Below are 19,028 nucleotides of genomic sequence, written 5' to 3'. Positions count from 1 at the left end.
TCATTTTTAAAAATCCTCTAAAGGTTTGTGGAACTGTTAGTGAACTGTTATAGAAGATACTTGAAGAGTTTCTACCCTAACTGTGTAGGTATCAGGGAGAACACTGCCAATATCTTAATGCAGGGCAAATCGATATCATTCTGACTTCACAGGTAAAGTCATAAAGAGGGTCAATACAGAGGAAGGTAGATCATTCACGGATGAGTCTTATAGGTTGTTTAGCAGCAGTTGTATAATCCAAGTGTGCATGAAATGTGTGCATGAAATGACCAAGTGTGCATGAAATGACCAAGGGCTGGGGATGTGCATGAATCAAAAATAATGATTCAAATTGGCCCCAAACAGGTGTCACCCCCACCCAGGTTTCAGCATTAAAAACAGGTTGAATAGATTCAAGATAGAATTGATTTGATTCTGAATCGATTCAACCAGTTTTTAACGCTGAAGCCTGAGATGGAGGGAGGAGAGGAGAGCCTCCTTTTATCATTTTAAAAAGGCAGAAAGAAGTGCCCAGGAGCCAGGACTTTACCTTTGAAGGGCAGAGAGTGAAGTGGGGAAGGGGGTAGCCCACCGGCCACTCATTTTAAAAAGAAAGAGGCATGGAGGTGCCTTTGAACCACTCCTTGGCGTTGCTGCTGGTGCTGAGGGGTGGTAACTACAGCAGAGCGCACAGCAGGGGGAGGTAGTGAGCTGACCCACCATTCCCCCATGGTCCACCGGCCACTAATCTGGCCTCCGTGCAGTCGCAGAGGCCATTTGAATGGGTAGCATGGTGCGTTTGCACAAGAGCACAGTGCTGTCCATGGACCTAATCCATGGATAGTGCAGTGCTCTTGTGCAAGAACACCGTGCTACCCATTCAAATGGCCTCTGCATGTGCTCAGAGGCCACGTCAGTGGCTGGCAGGCTACAGGAGGATGGTGGATCAGGTCACTGCTGCCTCCCCTGGCCCCTGTTGAACGCTCTGCAACAGTTACCACTCCTCGGGGCCAGCAGCACTGCCGGGGAGTGATTCAAAGGAACCTCCATGCCTCTTTCATTTAAAAATGAGCAGCCAGAGTGCTGCTGGGGAATGATGGGCCAGGTCGCTGCCTCCCCCGCCCCCCGGCTGCACTCTGCCCAGAGGTCCTGGTACCTCGGCACCTCTTTCTGTCTTTTTAAAGTGATAAAAGGAGGCTATCCTCTCCCTCCCTCCTCCCTCTACCCATCGGCTTTAACATTAAAAAACAGGTTGAATTGACTTGAATCTAGCAGATTCAATTCAAATTCAAATCCAATCATCTCTTTTGATTCTTCGAATTGTTCAAATCAGCCAGATCCGAGTCAAGTAGATTCAGATCCAAATTGATCTGCACATCCCTACTAAGAGTGCTTTCCAATAGAAAGCAATTTATGAATTCTCCTTGAAGACAGGTTCTACCTAATCAAATGAAAATCCTATCCATTGTAAAACTTCATTCTGCCATAGAGGAACACACAAACTTTAATTCCAAAATCTTCAAATAGTCAGATGCTACATAAAAGAATTATGATATTACATTGCTTGAAAAGAGCAGAGCATTAGAAAATCACCAGAGAAAAAACATTCACGAGTCTAATACCAAGCAGATATGAGAAACTTCCAGGCCTATGCTTGCTAAATCACCCTGTTGCAACAAAGATTATTACAAGAAATGGAATAACAGTGTGCTCTATCCTACGAAGGCAGTAAACAAACCTGGACTAAGGGGAAGTGCATTGTACTTGTGCATCCACATCAGTTCATCCATAGATTTATCTACACTAACTCAATCAAATGTAAAAGTGATGTGAGAAAAAGTAAGGTTCAAAATATGACTCCCTCCTTCACCACTCATCTTGGATATCAAGAATCAGGACTGTTTTACTCTTTATGCTGACATTTATCTGCTAGAGTCATCAGAATCTCAGGAACCTCAAAGAATGCTGATACAAAATACTCAAGAGAGACATGGTCAATCAACTGATATGGTTTTGTTGTGTACTTTAAAATAAGTATTTTAAAATAAAAAATATTGTCTTGTCTTAGAGGAAAATTCAGTGTAAATAGGACACCTCCCAGGGCATCAAAATAGTGCCATCTCTTGTGGCAAATGTAGCTCAGGAACTTGAGGCGAACATGCTGGAATGAATCACCAGCCAGAGAGCCTGTCTCCCATTGGACTAGTTCATGCTGTTAATTTGTTGGAGCAATAAAAAAAGACCTGAGCCAAGAACATAACACAGACAATGTCCAAATGGCTCTTAGCAGCAATCTGGTGAGAGTGGAAAAAGAAATATTTGATGATCAAATCTACAGAAGTGCTTAGGTAGTGCTTGGTTTGTGGTGGAAGATTTGTTATCACAAATGGCTTGTGATAACAGCCCAGTTATCAAAGCTTCTTCAGCTAATAATTCTAGGATAGCAGTGGTGGCAGCCTCTGGGGTAAAAAACAAAACAAAACATCCTTGCAAAATGAAGGATAGCAATAATGGTGGTACTTTCAATCCATACAAGAAAGGTGAGAAGTGGGATGGAGTGTCTGCATGCTGACTCACATGTACTAGATCACCTGCACTGGGCAGCCGTTGTGGCTTCAATCTGCAATCCAGTCTCACTCTCACTTGCATAATCTAAATGAGTTTGCAAAAAAAATAATAACCAAAAATGCATAAGGCCAACTTTGTCTAGTAGACATTCAAGCAAAGCTCTATTTATCAGGTTTCCTATGTAGACCCTTGCATAATCCAAATCCAGTAACTTCTACCTGGTCAGCTGCCTCTAGTATGTGGCTTCTCTTCTGGAGCTTTTTGGACATCTATCTGGGGTCTTTATGGAGTTATTTTTCCTCAGAGATAGTGTGGAAGGGCCTTTCAGTTTCAGCCCTCAGCAAAAGCAAGGGTGAGCTAGGAGAGGTAACCGCATATTGTGTAAAAACGGACTTCTTAGACACTTCCGGTCAAATAATATAACACACAACTTTAAAACTTTGCGTTTCCCTTTTGTCCTACATGATCTGCATTGTAAGCTCTTTGGGAAAGACAGAACTTTCTCTTTTTAGTTTAGCTGCTACTACCCAGACTTTAGCACTTGGGTTAGAGTAAACTACAAATTAAAAGCAGCAATTAAACAAACAGATTTATGTGAGAATCCAATTCCATGGCATTCTACATTATTTTGCTGATTGACAACATTATTTCAAAAAGCCTCCAAAAGAGCACATTTTAGACCTATCTACTCACAGTTTGCACAAGCTTAACAGCACATAGAGGTTTACCTTGTAAGCAATGCTGTTGAGCACTTTCATAGCCAAGTCTGAAACATCTGGATAGGGATCAGCAGCCAAGTGTAAGAGGACTCTCCAGATCTGTGTATAAACACTGTTGAAAGAAACCCCTAGAAACAAAGGGGGTGGGGGAGAAAAATGTTATATCGGAATTACATTTTCTGGCTTGTCATATTTTATTTATTTATTCATTTAACTAACATATTTGTATACCACCTACTACCAAAGTCTCCAGGTGATTTACAGCAATAAAACAAACAACAATTTTTTAACAATTAAAACACATAAAATAGCAAATTAAAATACCTATTAAAACTACCAAATAGCTAAAAAGCTTGGCTGAAAAGATGTGTCTTTAGCAGCATATATTATATGCTGATCTTATTTATTTATTTATCTATGCAAATCACTTTGGGAACTTTTGTTGTATATTCATATTTGTAGTAGTCATAGTTCATGCTTGCTACCACAAGACCAGCTCTCCTCCCACACAGTGTTTCACACAGTGCATTGTGTTTTTATTTATTTATATATATCTTTATGGTACAAGACCAAACATAGCATACATACAACAAGCAACAATAGTACAATTGTCGGGGGGGAGGGGGAGGGAATAACACATACAATCATATCAATTAAAGTTTTGTTAAAACATTTCTTATTTTTATAGCAGCTGCACAAAATCTAGCTGTAGCCATGGAAATTTCCTTGTGCCGACCTGACAGAAAGAGCTCAACATAGAACTCATCCTGATGTCCCGGAAATTTGCACAAGTAAGGTTCGAGCCAGGAGGTACAGATAGATTTGTAAAAAGTACAGTATAAAAGCACATCTGCAGTTGTCTCAACCACATCTGCACCAACACACAGTGCATTGTAGCTGTGACACGATTTGTGGAAGTGGAGCCATTTCAGCTCTGATAACACTGTTTGTTTAAATAAAGGTAATGATGAATACCAATGAAATAAATATTCATATGCAATTCACACAGGAAAGTACATTTCCCTTGATTGCACCTCAAATCATTTCTTACCGAACAAGTAAATAGATTCTGATAGTTTGGTTTGTGAACTCTTGTCCAAAGACTGGAGCAGGATGTAGCTAACAATCTTGAGCTATGTACATATGGACTATCTTCTTTTCTATCTACTTCTTTTGGTTGCACAACCAATAGCACAATTTTCTTTTTGATTGAAAAGGTGAAAAGGCATTACACAAACTACAAAATAACCTACTTTCTGATTTTTCATTTCCTAATGCAATGTGCAAATTAAACAAATAATTGTTTAACAGCAGAATGTATTCTGGTTAAAACTAGTATTTCTTTAATGCAACAACACTCCACTCTTCTATCCAGCACTGTGAAGTAGACTTCTTTTAGATACCATGCTACAATTCATCTAGGGTTATCCAAGAAGCAGTGTGGGTGGAGCACTGGCTTCCCATATCCAAGCTCGGAGTTCAAATCCTTGGGCAGGTGTGAAGCTCCCTGGGTGGCTTTGGCCTGACATCCAGACCACTGTTGCGCAAGTGCAATGCTGTTGCACTAGCCCAAGGATGTAGCACAAGGACATTGCATGAAGAAAATAATGGCTGTTCTTTGTCTAGCGGAAAATGTTGACAGGTTGCAGAATGCACTGCACATTGTGCAACTGTATAGCACCACCACCACCACTATTTATATACCCTCTCCCTGCTTTAAAAGGCAGGGACACATGTTCCTGGCCAGGCTGGAAAGCCAGTGCTGGTTAAGCTTCTCAAAATCGGAGCCATGCGGTGAAACCTCTTTGTGAGCAAAACCACATCATCAGATGCATGGGGCGTGGCTGGGGCATGAGTCATAGCTCCTGAGTGCAGTGGACTGGGTTCTTTGAACCCATTTGCACTACGGTAGCTCTGCCCCTGTACAATAGTACTGAGCTTTTTAATGCTCTTACTGTTTTTTAAAAATCAAGTGGTTGCCATCTTATCTGAATGTCCTTACTATATGCATTAACAGACATGATTACTTTTAGCAGGCCAGTGGTGCATCCATATGGGCCACAGAATACTGTATGATGAATTCTCTACAGCCTGATATTGGGTAGAGGTAGTTAAAAAGAATTTGGGAGATTTTTGATGCATGCTAGAAAATAATTCATTTTAGATTGGCCCCATTACATTTCTGATGATGCCAGAAGGGATTTGCCAGGGTCTACAGGCCTTCCTGTCATGAGCTTTCTTCACAAGCTCTCCCTTCTGCCTCCTTTCCCCAAACTTACCTAGATGATGAAAGCATCTTGGGAAACACGGAAACTATCATTTCCATGCTCCCTGGTGAACCTGGACTCTGCCTCCAGAATGTGTGTGTCACTTGGCCAGGCCTTAAACTCTCCTGTCTTTCCCATTCCCATTCTTTCAGAAAGGTGGTGGTGGGATGGGACCAAAAAAAAGCCCATTCCAGCTTGTACCTTACCTTTTAGGCATGTGCAAACTGGTTCGGGGGTCCGCAGTTCACGGTTTTGGTTCGGGGGTTCGACGGTTTGGGGGACAAACCAAACTCCCCCTCCCTGAAGTTCGGGGGGTTCACAGACCAAAAATGCTTTTAAATTTTATTTATTTATTTTTTAACCTTGTACTCCCCTTGGGGGAGTTCTTGGAGGCGGTGGGGTGTGTGTGTGTGTCCGCAGAAGTTCCCCCTCTCACCGGCCTTCTAAATCAGGCGCCCAGCCCCCAACATGACCACTGGGTGAAGGCCGAAAACCAGCCAAAGAGTGCCCGAATGGGGCGAGGGGGTGATGTAGTAAGCCGGCGGGGAACCTCCAGGCTCCCCCCCCACTGCCTCCAGGAACTCTGAGGGGAGTACAAGGTGTGTACACACACACACATAAACATAAACAATGTTCGGTCCATGACACCCCCCCCCGGACTGAACGGGGGGGGGGGGGGTTTGAGGGGGTGCCGGACCGAACTGGCCTGGTTGGGCTCGAGTGCACATCCCTATTACCTTTGGAGAGGTTTGTGAATGATCTGGAATGACTCTAGGAGTGACCTGTGTAATTTAGTTTCCCGTCCCCACCTCAATGAAACTTTACCACATAATGTTGCTGGTGTGCTACTGCTCCATGCATATGGGCTGGTACCCAAGATGAATACATGGAATGGTGGCTTTGAGGAATAGGAACATAGGAAGCTGCCATACACTGTGTCAGACCATTGGTCTATCTAGCTCAGTATTATCTACACAGACTGGCAGCAGCTTCTCCAAGGTTGCAGGCAGGAATCTCTCTCAGCCCTATCTTGGAGAAGCCAGAGAGAGAACTTGAAACCTTCTGCTCTTCCCAGAGCCCCTCCATCCCCTGACGGGAATATCTTACAGTGCTCACATGTGGTCTCCCATTCAAATGCAACAAGGGTAGACCCTGCTTAGCTAGGACAAGTTATGCTTGCTCCCACAAGACCAGCTCTCCTCCCATGTTTACCTGGGTAAATTATCTGCCTGTTGCCAGCACCACATTTAAATTGGGTCTTGCAATTGTTAAGATTCAGAGGTTATTTCTCTGATGTTATGCCAGTAACATATTATTTATTTAGTGCATTTATATACTGCCCTATACAAAAGGTTCCTGGGCAGTTCACAATATAAAACCCATTAAAACATTACCCTAAACAAAACAATTTAAAATACAATAAAAACTCTAAAAATTGAAATTTTAAAACTATAAACTAAAAGCCTGGCTAAACAGGTATGTTTTTAGTTCCTTTTTGAAAACATTCAGAGAAGGGAAAAGTTTAATTTCATTAGGAAGCAAGTTCCAGAGTCCTGGGGCAACTCTAGAAAAGGCCCGATTACGAGTTGCTACCAACCGAGCTTGTGGCAACCACAACTGGGCCTCCCCAGATGATTCTGAGAGGTGGTGGGGTTGACGAAGAAGAAGGTGTTCTCTCAAATACCTCGGACCCAAGCCATTAAGGCTTGGACATCAGGCAGTATAGAAATATAAACAAACAAATAAATAAATGGCTTTATAAGTAATGACCAGCACTTTGTATTTTGCCCAGAAACTTACTGGCGGCCAGTGTAGTTCTTTTAAAATGGGTGCAATATTATCTCTTTGGGCAGCCCCAGAGAGCAACCTGGCTGCTGCATTCTGTACTAACTGCAGTTTTCAAACTACATACAAAGCCCAACGTAAAGCGCATTGCAGTAGTCAAACCTGGATGTCACCAGCATATGCACCACTGTTTTAAGGTCGTTCATCTCCAGAAATGGATGTAGCTGGCAAATCAGCTGAATCGGATAGAAAGAACTCTTGACCACTGCCTCAGGGCGAAGTTTAGGTCCAGAAGTTCTCCTAGACTATGCACCTGCTCATTCCGGGGGAATGTGAACCTGTCCAGAACAGGCAGATCTAAACCACCCCTGCTAACTTGGCAAAGAGGCACCTTTTAATGTGCTGATCCTCTTTATTTAGCAGGGGGAGAGTAACTGGCCCTATCCACCCCCAGCACAGTACCTCCAGTGACTGTTGCTGGTATCTATCTTATGTTTCTTTTTATATTGTGAGCCCTTTGGGGACAGGGTTCCATCTTATTTGTTTATTTTTCTGTGTAAACCGCCCTGAGCCATTTTTGGAAGGGCTGCATAGAAATCAAATTAATAATAATAATAATAATAATAATAATAAGTCATCTTAACCTCCCACAATGAAAAGCTCTTTCTTCCTTGGATTGAGCCTCAGTTTGTTCTCCATCATCCAGCCCATTACTGCCTCCAAGCAGGCATTTCGGGAAGTTAGGCCATTTCCTGATGAAGCTGACATGGAGAAATAGATTGCGGTGTCATCAACATACTGATAACACCCTGCACCAAATCCCAATGATCTCTCCCATTGGTTTCATGTACATGTTAAAAAGTATTGGAGACAGTATGGAGCCTTATGGAACTCCATATCGGAGCTCTTGTTTCGAAGAGCAACAGTCTCCAAGAAACACCATCTGGAACCTACCCAAGAGGCAGGAGTACTGCCTGCAGAACCACTGCAGAACCATGCCTCCCACTCCCAACCCATTCAGGTGTCCCAAATATGAAGAAATATGAAGAATTTTCCTAAGTTGAAATCTCAATTCCTTGCAAAGCTCTTGAAGCACCATACTAAATGTAAACGTCTAACCAAATTCACCCAAATCAATTTAAATTTTAAAAGCATACAATACACAAAAAATAGCATAAACAACCCCATCTGTAAAACAGTATTTCCAGCACCAGGTCTTATCACCTCATCTTAGGTATGCAAAAAACAATCCTAAAGAGGACCATCTTCAAGCACTGGCCAGTCGAGCTTTTGTGGACAGAGTTCCAGAGGTGTAGTGCCACTACTGACTGAGAAACTCCTAGTCCTGGTTGCAGAGGTGCACCTAGGAAATTTTGGCACCTGGATGCCTTTGGAGCACCCACTCCCAGTAGCAAGCTAAGCATCATCCCCTTGCGCGCGCCTGCGCGCGCGCACACACCATGACACATGCAGTATTTTCAACACATGGGTTCTTGAGGGCACAAACAGCAACTGAACTCAGAAGAATATGATTTATAATATGATTTATTTGGTCAGTTCTAAAATAACCTGCAAGATCATGTGGCTGAATATCTTAGGTCATTTTTGTTATTTAATTTTGTACAAAATTCCACCCACCAGAAACAACCACCAGGAAATTCCACCCATGAGAAACAATCACCCTGCTACTGATCACATAATCAATTTATATGAAACAATGACAAGTCAAGAGCTCCTGATCTTATGGTAGTTGCTGACTCTCAACTAACTTCAGATTGTGAGGACCACTTCTGATATTTATCTTTGTAAAGGAAAAAGTATGATAGCGTCCTTAAACTTATAGGAGTCTGTAATATTATCTTGGGGTTTAATGGCATCATTAAAAAAAAACAAAACAGTTGGTCCCTCACACCCACCACCTTTTAATTGATTGATTGCTGCCTTATGGGTTTTTAATCACCATAAGCTCAGTGCTATTTTATCTGGTGCTGTTTTTATTGTTTTATGTTCTTTTTAAAAACTATGTGAAACAGAGAAGAAACAGAGACTCAAAGAAAAATAGGACATTTGCTAAAGGATCAGACATCATGAAGCTGGTCAAGATCCACTCTGTTTGCCTGAGAAGGCAAATCCTTGAGAGGAAAAAGAACTATGACTGCCACTTGACTTTGGTTTTTTGGGGCTTCTCCCTGTGACCTCATTGGCAAATAGGGATGTGCACAGAACTGGTTCCATGCACTCCCAGGAGGGTGAGTGGGGGGGGGTGCTTTAAGGTGTGGGGAGGATGTCCTTACTCCCCCTGCTGTGTTTCCCCTGCAGGTGCTGCTGTCAAAATCACTGTCGCGGGGCGGCTGTATCTCCTCTTGCTGCCCTAGTCAACATAATACTGGAAGTGGCCAGCGCATATGTGCGTGTATCCCCTCTTGCTGCCCTGGTCAGCATAATACCGGAAGTGGTCGGCGTGCATGTGTGTGCGTGAAGCATGGACATGTGCCGGTCACTTCAGGTATTATGCTGACGGGGGCAGCAAGAGGGGATACAGCCGCCCCGCACCAGTGAATCTGACAGCAGCACCGGCAGAGGCGATGTGGCGGGGAAGGTAAGGACCCCCTTCCCCGTGTCTTAAAGCAACCCCCTCCCCTCCTCCAAACTGGCTCGAACGGTGGGCTTTTGAACCAGTTTGGCAATCTGTGACTAGACTGCTGAACCGGTTCACGCACACCCCTACTGGCAAACTCCAAGCCATCCCAGGCAGAGCCAGTGCTCGACTCTAGCTTGGTGACTACCAAGTGACCTCCCTCCCCTCCCCTGATAAAATATACCTTAGCTTGCCACTGAACAATAATGGATCTAAAATCACTTTAAAAGAACAGAAAACTGTCTGGGCAAACTGGAGTTTGCACCTGAGCTACTTTATTGGCTTTTAGCATGTACTCCTTTGCTCTTGAATTAATATGAAAACCATCAATAGACTACTGGGTACCTGATATGGGCCTGGCTATTTAATGAGATCTCAACTTTGGCTGATATCCCAAGCATCCGTGCCCCTGCTGGGCGGAGGGCAGGCCACAGACAATAGCTTTTGCTGTGCCAGACTTTGGGATCATTTAACTAGCTTGACTTTTGGCATATTTGCTCTGGAAGACACAAGAAAAAAAGAGAGAGGCAAAAATGATGAAAGTCAGGAAGATGCCAGCTGTCAATGCGTCAGGCAGCTTGCACCACCAGGAGAGCTCTCCATAGCCCTCTTCTCCCTGATCAGCATTCTGCCTCCTGTGCTCTTTGGTTCTATGCAGAAAGTTACATAAGGACTGCTGGGAAATCTCAACTGTTTGAGATTCCTTTTAAAGTTCATGAAAGGCCAGGAAGGTGGGGGGAGTCTTATCTCTTAGTATTGCAATACCCTGAGCTAATACACACCAACATTCTCTCATGACAGAGGGGAAAAGAAAGAAACACACACACCCCCTTGTTTCAATATATCTGATTTTTTAAAAATGGAATTCACCACTGTAATTCCTCACTCACTCACCAGCTGAGGAGAACAGAGGGGATTTCTGTACAGGACTTTTAAACTCATTAGAATGAATACTGAAAGGTGTGCTCCCCTTCTCTCTTCCCTATATGCTATTTCCCCTTAATTTTCTTTTAATGAAAGGATTGGTCATAGCACTGATTCACATGAGTGACACATCCAAAACAGCTTCTTGTCAAGTTTGAACGAACTGAGTCAGTGTGCTGATAAAAGGAAATACCAGCAGCAGGAGGGAATAGCTGCTCTATTTCTGCATAATAGACTGTAATAATAAATAAATAAAGAGATGCAGAAACAAAGCATGAGGCATGAGTGTATGTTCTGGAAGTTCATCTAAAATGACAGTTATATAATTAGCTGGCCATTTCAAAACTGGTTAAATGGACCTTGCAGTACAACATTTGCAAAATGATTCCTTTTAGCAATGAACATGTGAAGTAAATTGCCTTTCTTCACTGATGGTTTTTGGTTTTTATTCAGATATGCATGGCACTTCATTCAATTTAACAGTGACCATTAGGGAATACAAGTGGTTTACATCTTTCATCTTTATCACCCTGAGTATTGAAAGGGCAAGGCTGAGTGGCACACAAAAGTTAAGATTGTTTCAGTGTCATTTAATTTCCTTCCAATGCCTGGCTTTTTCAGAGTTCGTCTTCTCCTTAATTTTTTTGTACATGTAGGAAGCTGCAGGAATTACATAGCACAGTTGGCAGATGAAATGCTCTCAACTATGGAGAGAGCCAAATTCAAAACTGGGGCTAGTGGGTTCAGAAACAAACTCCACTAGTTTGGAAATGCCCTCCAATAACAAACTGGGCCAAACACCTTTCTGAAACTTGCCTCAGGACCAGCTCCCCCCGCAGTTTTCCAAACGGCTAGAGACAGCAAAGGTTCCATTTTTAAGTTACCACATAACAGTGCCTGGATGAACAGACTGAACTTGGAGAAGATAAATGTTACAAATCTCAACATTCAAATACTATGTTAAGGTTTCTTGAAGTGAGTAGCAGCCCTTTTAAAAAAATGTCAAAGTCATCCCACATCTAATTTGTGCTTTCATTTTTAAAGCACTGGCTTCTCTTCATCTTTCCTCCGTTTGATGCAAACCAGTTCAAAGGGTTATGGCGGCTGCCATTTTGTTCACATATTTACTTGTTTTTCTCCCTTGCTGATTGGTTTTCTGCCACTACTTCTGATTGGCTTGCAATCTCCTTTCCTCTGGTTGGCTTGTTGTCATTCAAAATCAAGTGTTGTCAGAGCAACTCTACCAACATTGGCTGAGGGGAGAGGGACAAGCGGGGGAGCAAAAAGGAGGGGGTTTCAAAGTGTATTTAAAGCCCAGGCAGACAGTGCCTGGCTTCACTCTGCCTCTTGATCTGGAGGAAGAGAACTGGTTGCCTTGCTGCATTGTCATTTTTCTGTGCCTGCTGCTGCTGCTACCTTGCTTTTGCTGGGCATCTGTCCTGCCCTCCTGGGCCTGCCTGCTGGACCTCTCCCACCTGCTGTGCCTGCTGAGCTGAATCACTGACTCTGCACTGCAGCAGACACTGCTCTAATGGGCCTTCTGCTGTTGGGTGGCGGGGAGGGGTCCAGCAGGCAGTACCTGTCTCTCATTTATTTTTGAGCAAATAAAGAGTCTCTGTCTTTCATTTATTTTTATTTTGCAGTAGCAACTGCTTTTTGTTTCCCTAAGTTATCAGCACTACAGTGAATTTAACTGGTTGCTGTTCCCCCAACCCGTTCCTTTCTGATTTTTTGAGTGGATGGATGCCCACCTGACTGCACACCAGGTTGTTGAGTGCCAGTGTATGCCTGGCCAGATTGCCTGGAGCTCTTCGTCAGACAGACTCCAGCAGAAGATGCTGAAAGAAGACGAAGTCCGATTGGTGAACTATCCCCACTCCCACAAACACCTTATTGAGTCCTTTCTTTTAAACAGGGCCCAGTTTGGAGGAAGGAATTTATGTAGGTGGGTACTAGGAATGGGAAGCAGAATTAGGAGCGTACTGGGTAGCATAGGCCACAGTAATCCTCTGCCTCCCTTCCTTTAGATTTGCCCCCACTGTTGCTTGCGCCCCTCCTCCAACAAAGCGCCCTGGCCAAATAAAGCTTGCTTCTTTACTTTGGGTGTGTGTTTTTGTTAATTTTTCTAGCTTCTGTGTGTGCACTACAGTGCTATAAATAGCACCATGTGTGGCACACGCAACATAACAAATAGATCACCTCTGGCCCCACACCCCCTAAAGGCACTTCTTTCCCACCCCCAACAGAGCTAGGGCTTTAATTGAAAAACCCCAAGAAGATGTCTGGGAGGGTGCATAGCAAAGCTAGGAGTAGAGTGATGGGCAGAGGGAGGGGTGATGCTGCTGGTCATGGGAGGCAAAGGTGGTGAGAGGGGCTGACTCCTCAAGTCACTGCTGTCACCCTATCCAGTGATGACTGCTCCCACAGTGCAGCTGCCTGTGGTGGAGGAGGTAGAAGGAGGGGGGGGGGGCCCTCTCCTGTCAGGGAAGAAACTCTTCCTGTGGCAGTGGAGGAGGAGGTGTCATTGGATGCTAGCCTAACAGCTAGATCTCTCTCTCTTCATCCTCCTCCCAAATCCCTGGTGGAGGTGTGACACCCCCCCCCCCAAGTCTTAGGCTGAGAAGAAACAGAGGAAGTTATTCTGGTTGTTTCTGGACCTTCTTGGCTCCAGACCAATGGGGGCAATAGTGGCCCCCAGCAGGAACCAGCAGCCTCAGTAGTAGCAAAACCACCACAACAGTCCAGGACCAACAGCAGCATGGTGTGGGACCACTGTGAGGTCCTCCAAGGTGACCCTAAACATGCTGCCTGCACCCACTGCAGGGCACAGGTCAGCAGGGGTAAGGACCAGGGGTAAGGACCCTAAGCAGTCTTGGGATGTCGGTGATGATGAGGCACCTGCATCATCATCATCTGGGGGTCCTTGCTCCTGCTGGCAGCGCTAGGCCACCTGCTGTGCCCTAGACTAGCAGCTGCAAGGCCCCTGCTCTCAGGGGATGTTGCCAGTAGCGTAGTGGGTTCAATTGGTGGGCAAGCAGTCTGGTCAGCAGGAGTCTCATCTCATCACCTGGACCATTGAAGAGATTATAGCTCTGGATGACCAGCCATTCCAGGTTGTGGAAAATGCCAGTGTCTGCTGGCTGCTCCAACTGCTTGCCCCTGAATACAAGATCCCCTCACACATCATCTTCAGTAGCGGGTGGTGTGAATGCTGCTTTCCTGTCCCTCATGGCACACTGGTGGGGGCAGGAGGAGGGGAATTCTGCTGTTGGTGGTGTGGCCAGCCCCTCCCATGCAGCAAAGTCCAGGTGGGCTGGGTTGCATGTGTAGCCGATGGACACTAACCACACTGCAGATGAGCTGTTGGTGGTCATCTAACATGAGGTGAGGAATGGCTGCCTGGGCAGCCAGACCTTCACCGAGGGTTCCTGGTCACCGACAATGGTGCCAACATGTTGAAGGCAGCCCATCAGCTGCAGCTGCAGCTGCAGCAGCTCATCCCCTGCTAACTGGGCAAAGAGGCACCTTTTACTGTGGTGATTCTCCTTATTTAGTAGGGGGAGAGTAACTGGCCCTCTCCACCCCCAGCTCATTACCTCCAGTGACTGTTGCTGGTGTCTATGTTGTGTGTTTTTTAGAATGTGAGCCCTTTGGGGACAGGGAGCCATCTTATTTATTTATTATTTCTCTGTGTGAACCGCCCTGAGCCATTTTGGAAGGGCAGTATAGAAACTAAATAATAATAATAATAATAATAATAATAATAATAATAATAATAATAATAATACCTGGCAATGGCTTAAGAATGGTTGCTTGAAGAAAGAAACAGAGGGTTTAATACTGGCTGCGCAAGAACAGGCACTAAGAACGAATGCAATAAGAGCAAAAGTTGAAAAATCCACAACAAACAGCAAGTGCCGCCTTTGTAAAGAAGCAGATGAAACAGTGGACCACCTATTCAGCTGTTGTAAAAAGATCGCACAGACTGACTACAAACAAAGGCATGACAAGGTAGCAGGGATGATACACTGGAACATCTGCAAAAAATACAAGCTACCTGTAGCCAAAAATTGGTGGGACCATCAAATTGAAAAAGTTGAAGAAAATGAAGATGTAAAAATATTATGGGACTTCCGACTACAAACAGACAAACATCTGCCGCACAATACACCAGATATAAGTGTAGTCGAGAAGAAAGAAAAACAAGTCAAAATAATCAACATAGCAATACCAGGGGATAGCAGAATAGAAGAAAAAGAAATAGAAAAAATCACCAAATACAAAGATCTACAAATTGAAATTGAAAGGCTGTGGCAGAAAAAGACCAAAATAATCCCAGTGGTAATTGGCGCCTTGGGTGCAGTTCCAAAAGACCTTGAAGAGCACCTCTTCAAGAACACCATAGGGGCCACAGAAATCACCATCAGCCAATTACAAAAAGCAGCTTTACTGGGAACAGCCTATATTCTGCGACGATTTCTATAACAATTGACAATAAAATTCAGCCATCCCAGGTCCTTGGGAAGGACTTGATGTCTGGATAAAACAAACCAGTCAATAACACCTGTCTGACTGTGTAAACAAGATGATAATAATAATACTAAATAACAACAACAACAACAACAGTTTGTGTCCATATGGTGTATGGCACACACTCTGTATCTGGCTGTGACAGATGCACATGGCCCTGAGGCTTTTGCTGGGCATCTGTTGAGGCCTCCCCGCTGAAGGCTCTGCTGCTGCCATGGCTGCTCTTATGGAGAAGTACCATAAGATAGAAGCCCACTCCCACTGGACCAAAAAGGCTAGGCGGATGCTCAGGGAGAGGCAGTGTGAGTTCCGCCTACCTGAACACCTAATCACTCAGGATGCTCCAAACTGGTGGAGCTCCAACTTTCTCTTGCTCCAGCACCTCCAGTAGCAAGAGGCAGCCATCCCAAGTCCTGGCAAGGAGGTATAGCTTAGGAGTGTGTGACCTGTCAAACGCAGACTGGAAACTCAATTCTGAGGTTGTCTTGGCACTAGAGCCGTTCTTTATTGCCACGAAAAGCTTGTGTGCCAAGAAAGTAACACTGAACCAGGCTTTGCCTACCATTCTTCTCCTAGATAAGATGATGGGTAACCTCCAGACCTTGCTGACCACTGGGGAAACACGCACCCTGGCAGGCTGGCTGAGCACTGGAATGGTGGAGAGGCTCTTCAACATGTGGGGTCAATCAGCAGAGCATGTTTTGTCTTGCCTATGTGACCCAACAATGAAGGGCAATGCTGTCTCCCTGATGAGCTGCCCAGGTGGAGGGCCTCCTGGTTCAAGAGGTTAGGCAGGCTGAGGAGAGGAAGCTGTGTCTGAACCAGGAGGAGGGTGCTGGAGTGCCTACTCCTAGTGCACACTCCACCCCCAGAAGCAGCATCACCACTGCTTCCTGGGCCAGCAGTGCCAACGCAGTCAGCAATTCTGTCCAGGCATTCTGCCCAGTGGTTCAGATGAGGGTGCCTTGGCACCTTGCCAGGAAAAGGGTGGGGAGTCCACCGAGCCCTGCAGCAGTGCTGAACACTATGTTCTGCAGTACCTGCAGGAGCACGTGGCAGACCCAGAGATGGAACCGATCCAGATTTGGGCAACACGTTGCCAAATCTGGCTGGACTTGGAGGTGATTGCTGGACGGTTCCTCTCATGCCCACCAACCAGCGTCTAGAGAGAGAGAGAGAGAATTCTCCATGGCTGGGGTCATGGTGACACCCCATTACTTGCACTTGGCTGCTGGCTTGGTAGAGCAGCTGGTCTTCCTCAAGGCCAACCTCCACCTGCTGGGCTATCCTGAGCTGGACATGGAGGGTGAGTGACTCATGGTCACTCACACCCACTGCAACGCCACTGTCAGCTAGCCCCACCCTGGCCAACCCCCAAACCAGATGTGTCACAGTCTGCCTGTTAGTGCTGCTGACACACACACACACACACCCCATCTCCATAGCCAGGGATGATGATGGATTGGTGCCCTGAGGCCCAGTACCAATTGGAGGCTGTAGTAGAGCAGGCAGGAGATTTGATTTTGTGTGTTACTATTGTTGACTCCCTGCCCCCAAGCAGCACAGACATGCAAGCACCCCCCACAACTGTGATGAGTAGGTTGACTGGTGCCCTGACATGTATCAGCCAGGCAGGCTGTCAGCCGGGACCCAGCCAATCTGAGACCATGGTTTAGATATTATCCAGAAACTAAAGGAAGAACAAAGAGTTCTTCTCAAGGAAGTGTGTGGTTTTTATAAGTTTTTTAGCACTGAATATAATATGCTTGCTGTGCTGTTGCTTTTTGTGTTCATTGTCTGGTTTTGCTGGATCTCAGATGGACAAAGGCAAAACTTGGGTGCCTGCTTGCCTGCCTTTAGTTGATGTGATTTGGTCTGTTTGTGAGATGGTGTTGTGGTGAGAAAGGGACAGTGGCAATCAGCTCTCTCTACTGTATGTAGTATTTTCTAGGTGGTTGCTGTGAGATGAGCTCTATGTCCTTCCTCAAGACTAACTTGTGCTTCACTCAGTACTCTGGTCTGCTCTACAATCTGCATTGCAAGGTGAACTCAGTCAAAATGTAGCTTCAGAGGATGTTGTTTTAGTTGAGTTTTAGGCTATACTTGATAAGGGTGCATGCTGCTGCTGCAATTGAGTCAAAATTATGTGCCAGTGTGTGAGAGAGCAACTTGTGCCAATGATGCAGTGCAGGAACCTGGCACTATGGCTGGCAGTCGATTCTGGATCAGTGATTATTTTTTGGACTGTGTTTGAAATGAATTGTATGTGTTCTGTGCTGGGAGGGACAGATTGAGATGATTCCCTTTTTTAGTACTGTGTTTCAAAACCTGTATGGCAGTGAGCTGTCTTGCCCATGGGGAATAATAGGGAACTCAAATCACCCCATTATTCCCCATGGGTAGCTCCTAGGGACACCAAAGTGGGTTGGGACCCGGCCCCGGTAGGGCGTGATGGATGTTTTGCAACCCGCAAAATAATTGGGCAATCAGGTGATTTTTAATGAATTTCTGAATGTTTTCTGGGTCAGTAAAGGTAAAGTGTGCTGTTGAGTTGGCGTCGATTCCTGGCAACCACAGAGCCCTGTGGTTGTCTTTGGAGGGGTTTACCATTGCCTCCTCCCATGCAGTATGAGGTATTGCCTTTCAGCATCTTCCTATATCGCTGCTGTCCGATATAGGTATCAGCAGGGATTCGAACTGGCAACCTCTCGTTTGTTAGTCAAGTCATTTCCCTGCTGTGCCATTAGGTGGCTTTAGGTCAAGCCTAACCCTAGTAGAGTTAGTGTTGGCCTACTGACCTAGGGGAATAAAAAATTCATTTAAAAATAGCCTGATTGCCCGATTGTTTTGTAGGTTGGGTGGTAGGTAGCACCCATCATGCTCTACCATCCAACCCACTTTGGTGTCCCTAGGAGCTACCCATGGGGGATAATGGGGTGGTCCAAGTTCCCCATTATTTCCTATGCGTGAAGAAATTCAAGCTAGTTCAAGTTGATTTGTTGAATGAACTGGACCATCCAGTCAGTTTGACCAAACCAATTTATGAACCCATGGTCTTGTTCGAATTTGGTTCAAATGTAAGCTGAACCACAGAAACCGGTTCCACACAAACCCCAATCCTGAACAATATGACCCAGCCTCAGATCCTTGGAACCAGTCCTTGCTTCTTGCCTCTGACTCACACTCTGGGTCAATTTCTCCCAGACCTTGCTCAGCATCCAGTGAGCTCAGTCAAGCCAGAACAGGACATTTACACCACTAAACTTACAAATGTTGTTGTACAAAAGTGAAACATGCCATTGCCTAGCAATCAACAATATTCATACAACTATGGTGTAAATTATATGTAAGTGGCCTGTGCTCTTTAGCTCATGGAATCCATATTGTGGCCTTTGGTCCTGAATGTTACCAATTCTAAGCCTGAGTAAGTGAGGATGAATTTAAACAAGAGAGAATGGACTGGATTTGTCAGTCACTAGTAGTTTACATAACCAATTTTACAGGTCAACTTAAGCTCAAGCATCCCAAATGAAGGATGGACCAAGCTCAAGTTCTTAAAACTATTTCCTTTGGGATACAGCAGAGAGAAGGCTGTAAGACTCTTTTGAAAGTGTGTGT

General features: G+C 44.9%; 1 protein-coding gene across 4 annotated transcripts in view; it reads right to left on the bottom strand.

Moving 5' to 3' along the window:
• RPTOR (regulatory associated protein of MTOR complex 1) overlaps window positions 1–19,028 on the bottom strand; it is a 510,229-nt gene that overhangs the window by 87,390 nt on the left and 403,811 nt on the right. For all 4 annotated transcript variants that reach the window (XM_053294863.1, XM_053294866.1, XM_053294865.1 and 1 more), the window contains exon 21: window positions 3,276–3,394. In XM_053294863.1, the coding sequence (XP_053150838.1) occupies window positions 3,276–3,394 (119 nt within the window). The remainder of the gene's footprint in view (window positions 1–3,275; window positions 3,395–19,028) is intronic.

This window comes from Hemicordylus capensis, chromosome 2 (assembly GCF_027244095.1).
Source record: "Hemicordylus capensis ecotype Gifberg chromosome 2, rHemCap1.1.pri, whole genome shotgun sequence".
Lineage (NCBI taxonomy): Eukaryota > Metazoa > Chordata > Lepidosauria > Squamata > Cordylidae > Hemicordylus > Hemicordylus capensis.
This window is presented reverse-complemented; position numbering and strand designations above follow the sequence as displayed.